The sequence below is a fragment of the Leptonychotes weddellii genome, chromosome 9 (assembly GCF_054177405.1).
Source record: "Leptonychotes weddellii isolate Sample4059 chromosome 9, ASM5417740v2, whole genome shotgun sequence".
NCBI classification, from domain to species: domain Eukaryota; kingdom Metazoa; phylum Chordata; class Mammalia; order Carnivora; family Phocidae; genus Leptonychotes; species Leptonychotes weddellii.
Window position 1 is genome coordinate 80,958,702 of NC_138377.1, and position 11,214 is coordinate 80,969,915.

The following is an 11,214-nucleotide window of genomic DNA, read 5'->3' on the forward strand; positions in this document are numbered from 1 at the left end:
CACATCAGACTCCTTGATCCACAGGGATCCTGCTTCTCCCTCTGCCTGCCACTCCCCCTGCTTGTGCATACGCGTGCTCTCTCTCTCTCTGACAAATAAATAAATAAAAAATAAAAGGAGTTTCTCAAACAAAAACTAAAGAAATTTATACCACTAAATCAGCCCTACAAGAAATGTTAAAGGGCACTCACTGAGTAGAAAGGAAAAACCACAAGTATGAGTAAAAGTAGGAAACACAAAAGAAATAAAAATAGGTATATTTTTTAAAATTAGTCAAGAGATCACAAAATGAAGATATAAAGTATGACACCATATACCTGAAACGTGGGGGGTTGGGGGGAAGACTAAAGAATGGGTTCAAACTTAAGCAACCATCAACTTATTACAGACCACTATAGGCATAAGATGTCATATATAACCTAACAGTAACCACAAAAAACTGATAATATATATGCAAAAAATAAGAGAAAGGAATCCCAAGTATATTATTAAAGAAAGCCAGCAAACTGTGAGAGAAGAGAGCAAGAGAAGAAAGAAGAATTACAAAAATCACCATAAAACCAACAAAATGGCAATAAGTACATACATATCAATATTTACTTTGAATGTAAATAGAATAAATGTTCCAATCAAAAGACACAGCATGACAGAATGGATAAAAAAGCAAGACCCATATATATGCCACCTACAAGAAACTCATTTCAGACCTAAAGACACATGCAGATTGAAAGTGAAGGGATGGAAAAGAATTTACCATGCAAATGGAAGTAAAAATAAGGCTGAGGTAGCAAAACTTATATCTGACAATATAGACTTTAAAACAAACTGTAAAAGAGACAAAGAAGAACACTATACAATCATAAATGGAACAATCCAACAAGGTATAAAATTGTAAATACTTATGCACCCAACATGGGAGCACCCAAATACATAAAGCCGCTAATAACAAACAAAGGAATGAATACACAGTAATACAATACTAGGGAACTTTAACATCCCACTTACATCAGTGGACAGATCATCGAAGCAGAAAATCAACAAGGAGGCAGTGGCTTTGAATGACACATTGGACCACATGGATATAACAGATCTATTCAGAACATTACATTCTAAAACAGCAGAATACACATTTTTGTCAAGTGCACATAGAACATTCTCCAGAATAGATCACACATTGGACCACAAATCAAGACTCAACAAATTCAAAATGATTGCAGTCATACTATGCATCTTTTCCAACCACAACACTATGAAACTAGAACTCAACCAGACGAAAAAATCTAGAAAGAGAACAAATATATGGAGGCTAAATAACAAGCTACTAAACAATGAATGGGTCAACCAAGAAATCAAAGAGGAGCTCGGAAAAATACATGGAGACAAATGAAAATGAAAACACAACAGTTCAGGGGTGACTGGGTGGCTCAGTCGGTTAAGCATCTGCCTTTGGCTCAGGTCATGATCTCAGGGTCCCAGGATCAAATCCCACATCGGGCTCCCTGCTCATCAGGGAGTCTGTTTCTCCCTCTCCCTCTGTCTCTGCCCCTCTTCCCCATTCATGCATGCTATTTATTTAATTTATTTGAGAGAGAGAATCTCAAACACACACACACACACACACACACACACACACACAAAGGTCCAATATCTCTGGGATGCAGCAAAAGCTGTTCTAAGAGAGAAGTTTATAGCAATACAGGTCTGCTTTAAGAAGCCAAGAAAAATCTCAAAAAAACCTAACCTTACTCCTAAAGCAGCTAGAAGTAGAAGGAAGGAAGTAGAAGGAAGGACATAATAAAGATTAAAGAATAAAATAGAACAGATCAATGAAACCAAGAGTTGGTTCTTTAAAAAGATCAACAAAATTTGTAAACCTTTAGCCAAATACATCAAAAAAAAAAAAGGCTCAAACAAAATCAGAAATGAAAGAGGAGAAATAACAACCAACACCACAGAAATACAAAGGATTATAAGTGAATATTACAAATAATTACAGTCCAACATACTGCACAACTTAGAAGAAATGGATACATTCCTAGAAATGTGTAATCTCCCAAAACTGAAGCAGGAAGAAATAGAAAAGTTGAACAGAACAATTACCAACAAGGAAATTGAATCCATAATCAAAAAAATCCCAACAAACAAAAGTCCAGGACCAGATGGCTTCACAGATGAAGTCTACCAAACATTTAATTTTTTTTAAGATTTATTTATTTATTTGAGAGAGAGAGAGAGAGAGAATGCACAAGCATGGGGAGGGGCAGAGAGAGAGGGAGAGAAACAGACTCCTGCTGAGTGCGGAGCTTGATCCCACAACCCTGAGACCATGACCCAAGCCGAAATCAAGAGTCAGACACTCAACTAAGTCACCAAGGTGCTCCTACCAAACATTTAAAGAGAAGTTAGTACCTATTATTCTCACACTATTCCATAAAATAGAAGAGGAAAGAAAGCTTCCAAATTCATTCTATGAGGCCAGCATTACTCTGATACCAAAACCAGATAAAGACTCTACAAAAAAAAGAGAGAACTACAGGCCAATATCTCTGATGAACACAGATGCAAAAATCCTCAACAAAATATAGCAAACCAAATCTAACAATACATTAAAAAAATCATTCACCATGATCAAGTGGGACTTATTCCCAGGATGCAAGGGTGATTCAATATTTGCAAATCAATCAACATAATATATCACATCAATAAAAGAAATAAAAACCATATGATCATTTCAATAGACGCAGAAAAAGCATTTGACAAAGTACAACATCTACTCATGATAAAAACTTTCAAGTAGATTTAGAGGAAACATACCTCAACATAATAAAGGCCATCTATGAAAAAGCCACAGCTAACATCCATCCTTAATGGGGAAAAACAGAGCTTTTGCTTGTTCCTGATCTATAGTCATGAACTATAAAATGTTCGTGACAAAAACTGTAGACAACACAAACAAATGAAAAGATATTCTATGTTCATGTATTGGAAAAACAAATATTATTAAAATGTCCTACGAATTTAATGCAATCCCTATCAAAACGCCAAGATCAGGAACAAGACAAGGATGTCCATTCTTACCACTTTTATCCAACATAGTACTGCAAGTCCTAGCCACAGCAGTCAGACAACATAAAGAAATAAAAGTCATCCAAATTGGTAAGGAAGAAGTAAAACTTTCATTATTTGCAGATGACATGATACTATATATAGAAAACCCTAAACACTCCACCAAAAAACTACTAGAGACAGAGCACCTGGGTGGGTTAGTGGGTTGAGCATCCAACTCTTGATTTCAGCTTGGGTCATGGTCTCGGGGTTGTGGGATTGAGCTCTGATTCGGGCTCCACATTCAGTCAGTTAAGCGGCTGCCTTTGGCTCATGTCATGATCCCAGGGTCCTGGGATTGAGCCCCACATCTGGCTCCCTGCTCAGCAGGGAGTCTGCTTCTCCCTCTGCCCACCCCCTTCACCTATTCTCATGCTCACTCTCACTCTCTCTCTCTCTCTCAAATAAATAAAATCTTTAAAAAAAAAAAAAAGCTACTAAAACTGATAAATGAACTCAGTAAAGTCACAGGATACAAAATCAATATACAGAAATCCATTACATTTCACTCCACTAATAATAAAGTAGCAGAAAGAGAAATTAAGAAACAGTCCCATTTATAATTGCACCAAAAATAATAAAATACCTAGGAATAAACTTAACCAAGGAGGTGAAAGACCTGTACTCTGAAAACTATAAAATGTTCATGACAAAAGTTGTAGACAGCACAAACAAATGAAAAGATAATCTATGTTCATGTATCGGAAGAACAAATATTGTTAAAATGTCCTACAAATTTAATGCAATCCCTATCAAAATGCCAAGAACATTTTCCACAGAACTAGAATAATCTTAAAATTTGTACTGAAAGACCCTGAGTATTGCATGGAACACTAGGTGTTATACGCAAACAATGAATCATGGAACACTACATCAAAAACTAATGATGTACTGTACGGTGACTAACATAACATAGTAAAAAAAATTATAAAAAAAAGAAAGACCCTGAGTAGCCAAAGCAATCTTGAAAAAGAACAAAACTGGAGGTATCACAACCCCAGATTTCAAGATATACCACAAAGCTATAAAAATCAAAACAGTTTGGTACTGGCACAAAAAATAGACACATAGATCAATGGAACAGAATAGAAAACCCAGAAATAAACCCACAATTATAGGGTCAATTAGTCTTTGACAAAGCAGGAAAGAATATGCAATGGGAAAACGACAGTCTCTTCAACAAGTGGTGTTGGGAAAACTGGACAGCTACAGGCAAAAGAATGAAATTGGACCATTTTCTCACACCATACACAAAAATAAACTCAGAATGGACCAAGTACCTAATTGTAAGACCTGAAACCATAAAAATCCTAGACGAGAGCACAGGCAGTAATTTCTTACATATTAGCTGTAGTAATATTTTTCTAGCTATGTCTCCTGAGGCAAGGGAAATGAAAGCAAAAATAAACTATTGGGATTACATCAAAATAAAAGGCTTCTGCAAATGAAACAATCAACAAAACTAAAAAGACAGCCTACTGAATGGGAGAAGATATTTGCAAATGAAATATCCAATAAAGGGTTAGTATCCAAAATATATAAAGAACTTATATAACTCAATGCCAAAAAAACAAATAATCCAATTTAAAAATGGGCAGAAGACATGAACAGACATTTCTCCAAGGGAAGACATACAGAGGGTCAAAAGACACATGGAAAGATAATCATCACTCATCATCAGGGAAATTCAAATCAAAACCACAATGAGCTGTCACCTTACACCCGTCATAATGGCTAAAATCAAAAACACAAGAAACAACTATTGTTGGTGAGGATGTAGAGAAAAAGGAACCTTTGTGTAGAGTTGGTAGGAATGTAAACTGGTGCAGCCACTGAAGAAAACAATATGGAGGTTCCTCAAAAAATTAAAAATAGAATTATCATATGATCCACTAATTCCACTACTGGGTATTTAACTAAAGAACACAAAAACACTAATTTGAAGGGGTACATGCAACCCCTGTTTATTGCAGCATTATTACATTGCTAAACTGTGGAAGCAGCACAGTGTCCTTTGGTAGGTGACTAGATAAAGAAGTGGTATATATATAGTGTGTGTGTGTATGTGTATGTATACATACACATACACACACACACAATAGAGTATTATTCAGCCATAAAAAAGAGTGAAATCCTGCCATTTGCAGTGACACAGACAGAGCCAGAAAGGATAACGCTAAGTAAAATAAATCAGAAAAAGACAAATACATGATGATTTCACTCATATGTGGAATTTAAGAAACAAAATTAAATGAACAAAAAAAAAGGAGACAAACCAAAAACAGACTCTTAACTATAGAGAACAAACTGATGGTTACCAGAGGGCAGGGGTGGGTGATGGGTGAAACAGATGAAGGAAATTAAGAGTACACTTATGATGAACATTGAGTAATGTATAGAATTGTTGAGTCACTATATTGTACACCCAAAACTAAAATAACACTGTATGTTAACTATACTGGAATTAAAATTTTAAAAAAACAAACAGAAAATAGACTAATAATGTTTGAAATATCTGAGTCAATTAGCTGGAATTTTTTACATCTTGAAGAATATGAGACATATGAATATGGTGACAATAAATAATAAAGCATATATGAGAGAAACATTATTTCCCCACAACACCACGTTTGGCTTGTTATATTTTCATATATATATCATCTATGGCCCAAGCTTCCTGATGATGTTGTGGAAGTTTATATAAATATAAGTACACTTTTGTTGCAGATATTCAATATCTCATTGAGGTAAAATATCATTTCTTCACGACTTTTCCCCCTGACAACCCCAGGCTGATTAGAAGTTCTCCAGTCTGTGGTCCTCTGGCAAATATACCACTTGTAGTAATGTCTAGCAAACTATTTTTAAGTTATCATTGCTACTGTAAACTTAACAACTGTGTGAGGACACATGTATTTTATTGAACTGTAAAAATCTATTTGAAGTCAAGAAAGGTTGGCACTTCCTAGCATATCATAGGGGCTCAAAATGTTGGTTGACTGACTGCATAGCATATGAACAGGTTATAATAGCTCTCCAGTCTATGACGAAATCTGTAGGAACTGATGTAACCCAAAGACATATCATTCCCAATCATGATATTGCTGATGATGGTATCAGCTTTCTCTGATAATCTGTGCCAAAGCAGATATAGACCCAGATATGTGGCCAAAACATTTAGCCTCATTACACAGCAATGACTAGTGGTCTATAAAATAAAATTCTGTGTAAGGAAGATCAGAAAGTTGCATTCCTCATAAAAACACTGTCAATTAATTCATTGCCCATTAAAAATCAAATATTTTTATTCGATTTTTGTGCCAAATCTATTTAGCAGTTGGACTGGACTTTTCCAAAATTCTATATAATGAAAAACTGTTCTAAATATAAAAGAAAATAAAGGGATTAAAAGCCAAACACAATGTCTAAACATCTATTAGATAACTGTACCAAAAAAAAACAGCTCTGAGAGATAAGATGTTTTAGGGACAGATGGAGAAATTGAAAAATGGAATCTATGTTATTTATCAATGTTTTATTTCTAGGGTATAGTGACAATATTGTGGTAATATAGGAGACTATCCTTGTTCTTAGAAGATTCTTCCAGGGATGCAAAGATGATTCAATATCCATGAATCAACCAGTGTTAACACACCACATTAACAAAATGAAGGATAAAAATCATATGATCATATCAACAAATGCAGAAAAAGCATTCAACAAAATTTAACATTCATTAAAACTTCAGCAAAGTAGGTATAAAGGGCACGTATCTCAACATAATAAAGTCTATGTATAACACACCCACAGCTAACATCATCCTCAGTGGTGAAAAGCTGAAAATGTTTCCTCTAAGATCAGGACAAAGACAAGGATGTCCACTCCTGCCACTTTTATTTAACATAGTACTGGAAGTCCTAGCCACAGCAAATAAGGACAAGAAATTAAAGCCACCCAAATTGGTAAAGAAGTAAAATTGTCACTATTTGCAGATGACAATGAAAAACTGGGACTACACCAAACTAAAAGGCTTTTGCCCAGTGAAGAAAATCATCAACAAAATGAAAAGACAGGGTTGTCTGGGTGGCGCAGTCAATTACGCATCTGACTCTTGGTTTTGGCTCAGGTCGTGATCTCAGGGTCATGAGATCAAGCCCTGAATTGGCTCCACACTCAGTGTAGAGTCTGCTAAAGTTTCTCTCTCCCTCTCCCCCTCACCCCTGCTCACTCTAAAATAAATTTTAAAACCTTAAAAAAAAAAAAAAGACAACCTACTGAATGGGAGAAGATATTTGTAAATGATATATCTGGTAAGGAGTTAATATAAAGAATTCATACAACTCAAGATTTCAAAAATCGGATTAAAAATGGGCAAAGACCTGAAGAGACATTGTTCCAAAGAAGATATACAGATGGCCAACAGACACATGACAAGATGCTCAATATCACCAAGCATCAGGGAAATGCAAATCAAAACCACATTGATATCACCTCACAACTGTCAGAATAGAATCAAAAAGACAAGAAATAAGAAGTGTTGGTGAAGATATGGAGAAAAGGGAACTCTCATTCACTGTTTGTGGGAAAGTAAATTGGTACAACCACTATGAAAAACAGTATAGAGGTTTCCCAAAAGATTAAAAATAAAAATACCATACAATCCAGCAATTCCACCTCTGGTTATTTACCCCAAGAAAACAAAAACCCTAATTCAAAAAGATAGATGCACTCCTATGCTTATTGCACTATTATTCATAATAGCCAAGGTGGAAGCAACCTAAGTGTCCACCAATATATGAATGGATAAAGATATGCTACACAAACACACACACACACACAGGAATACTATTCAGCCATTAGAAAGAATGAAATCTTGTCATTTGTGACAACATGAGTGGACCTAGAGGGTAATAAGTTTAGTGAAATAAGTCAGACAGAGGACAAATACCATATGATTTTACTTATATGTGGAATATAAAAAACAAATGAATAAACAAAGCAAAATAGAAACAGACTCATAAATACAGAGAACAAACTGGTGGTTGCCAGACAGAAGTGGGAGGTGAGGAGATGAGCAAAATAGGTGAAAAGGATTAAAAAGTACAAACTTCCAATTATAAAAGATGTAACAAGAATATAAAGTATTGCATAGAGAATACAAGTAATAATATAATAACTCTGCATGATGACAGATGGTAATTATACCTGTGATGAGCATTTCATAATGTATATAAGTATATACATTATGTATATAAATGTATATAAATGTATATAAATCAAATCACTATGTTATACAACTGAAACTAATATAATATTGTATTTCAACTATACTTCAATTAAAAATAATTTTTTAAAGGGCACAAGGAAACTTTCTGGGGTGGTAGAAATTTTTGTATATTGTTTTGGGATGGTAATTAGACAGGTGTATACAACTGTCAAAACTCATCAAACTGAACACTTAAGATTGATGTGGTTTTTTGTATATAAATTACACCTCCACAAAATAAAATGAAGTGAAATTTTAAAAAGTAAAATAAAAATTATGTCATCTTCACTTTATATCAACTGAAGAGCTCAGTACTTACCAAGTGATTTCTTTTTACTGCAGAACATTATTGTAGCTGATTATGTTTCACCAGGTTTCAACAGTTGGCCTACATAGAAAACAAGAAAAGTACACAACATCAGTATTTTTAAAATGCTCACAAACCATAAATTTCCACCTTTTAACTTTCTTCCTAGTCAAATCTAGATGACTAGGAATCATTGGCACAATAATGAATAAGAGATTCCATTTATCAGGTTTAAATCTAACTAGATAAGAATAATACTACACAGGCGGTGGTTGCTTGGCCAGAGTTCGAGGAGTGCGACGATGGGGCTTTCGTGATGAAGGCTCCAGGTTCCTGTGACTGCATAGGAGTCTTTTGGATTATCTTGTTTATCTTTCCCAGTGCCCAAGGAGATTGAAGAAAAGAACAGCAGAAACTGTCTGAACAGAAAAGCGACCACTTTCTGGAAGGTAGGACGTGCAGAGAAGTGAATCCAAGGCGATACTTGGGAGGATAGACAGTGGGTGAGGGGGCCTCCGTTGGCCACTTCTGGCAAGTGACAGAGCAGCAGAGCACAAAATTGGAACATTTAGAAGTCGGCTCCGCTGAGGGATGTCGCTCCAGTGGCTAAGTGGAGGGTGGAACCCTCGTGGGACAGTGTGGACTCAGGACCCTTGGGGTCACAGGAAGACAGAGGGTGCCTGAGTGGGGCAGAGCTCCCAGGTATCAGAGCAGGGAAGCCGGCTGCAGAGACAGAGCCGAGGAGTGGGCTCTCAGCTCGGGGTTGCCATAAACCGTGAGCTGCGGCACAGTGGGGCCACTCCTCCTCCAGCAGGGACCCAACAAGCCACAGATCTGGGGAGACTCCCCTTCCTCCCCCGGGAGGAGCGCTGCGGGAGCGCACGGCAGGGATCTGCTGGGTTTGGAGACTCCACACGGAGTCGGGTGCCAGAGATAGAAACGCTTGGTAATGGGCCGGGTGAGCACAGAAGGCGGCCAGAGACCGCGGAGACAGAAGTGATAGAATGCTTTTCTCTGGGGGCGCACTGAGGAGCGGGCCCCGAGTTCTCAGCTCCTCCAGGGTAGAGATCTGGAGGCCGCCATTTTCACTCTCGGCCTCCAAAGCTGTACGGAAAGCTTGCAGGGAACAAAATCTCCCGAGAGCAAACCGGAGCAGATTACTGAGCCCGAACCAGCAAGGGTGGGGAAATTCTGCCTCCAGCAAAGACATTTGGGAACCACGGCAACAGGCCCCTCCCCCAGAAGATCAGCAAGAACAGCCAGCCAAGACCAAGTTTACCAATTAATGAGAACGGCGGAACTCCAGCAGTAGGGGAATACTGCACATAGAATTCATGGATTTCTTCCCATGATTCATTAGTCTTTCAAATTTAATTTTTTTTTAAACTGTCTTTTTTTCTTTTTCTTTTTCCCTTTTTCAACGAACATCTTATCAATCCCTTTTCAAAAAATCTTTTTTTTTCTTCATTTTTAGAGTCATATTCTATCCCTTCATAGTAGTTACCCTTATTTTTGGTATATATATATATATATATATCTGTGTGTGTGTGTGTATATATATATATATGTATGTTGTTCTCTGTTTAAAATTAAAGATATGTTGATTTCGACTTGGGTAATGTATTTTGACATGTTAGAAGAAACTGAGATAACATATCTTCTAACATATCAAAATATACCCTAAATCTCTAGTGTATGGCTTTGTTCTAGTCTCCTGCCTAATCACAGTCTCTCCCTTTTTTTTTTAAATCCTCTTCTTTGTTTTTCAACCAGCTTCTTATCAATTCCTTTTATAAAATCTTTTATAATTTTCACCTTTACAGTCATATGCCATCCCTTCATCGTATTAACCCTTACTTTTGTACATATCTGTTTTTCTTTCTTTAAAATTTTGGGAAGCACTTTCTTCTAACAGACCAAAATATGCCCAAAATCTAGTGTGTGGCACAGATCTATGCACCAGCCTGATCATATTTGATCATATTCTGGGGTTTTTTTGTTTTTGTTTGTTTTTATCTTTATCTTTTTTTTTTTCTTTTTTCTTTCTTTCCCTTTCTTTTCCCCCAGTTTCAGGTCTCTTCTGATTTGTTTAGTGTATAATTTTCTGGGGTCGTTGTCACCCTGTTAGCATTTTGCTCTCTCATTCATCTATTCTCCTCTGGACAAAATGACAAGACAGAAAAAATCACCTCAAAAAAAAGAACAGAGGCAGTACTGTCTGCCAGGGACCTAATCAATACAGACATTAGTAAGATGTCGGAACTAGAGTTCAGAATGACGATTATAAAGATACTAGCTGGGCTTGAAAAAAGCATGGAAGATATAAGAGAAACGCTTTATGGAAAAAACAAAAGAACTAAAATCTAACCAAGTCGAAATCAAAAAGGCTGTTAATGAGTGCAATCAAAAATGGAGGCTCTAACTGCTAGGATAAATGAGGCAGAAGAGAGACTTAGTGATATAGAAGACCAAATGATAGAAAATAAAGAAGCTGAGAAAAAGAGAGATAAACAACTACTGGATCACGAGGGCAGAA

At 36.5% G+C, this 11,214-nt stretch overlaps 1 protein-coding gene across 1 annotated transcript in view; it reads right to left on the minus strand.

The window, feature by feature from the left end:
• Positions 1 to 11,214, minus strand: part of ATP8B4 (ATPase phospholipid transporting 8B4 (putative)) — a 160,095-nt gene that overhangs the window by 136,097 nt on the left and 12,784 nt on the right. The window contains exon 2 of the mRNA XM_081831858.1: positions 8,691 to 8,759. Coding sequence (XP_081687984.1) covers positions 8,691 to 8,718 — 28 coding nt within the window. The 5' untranslated portion in view covers positions 8,719 to 8,759. The remainder of the gene's footprint in view (positions 1 to 8,690; positions 8,760 to 11,214) is intronic.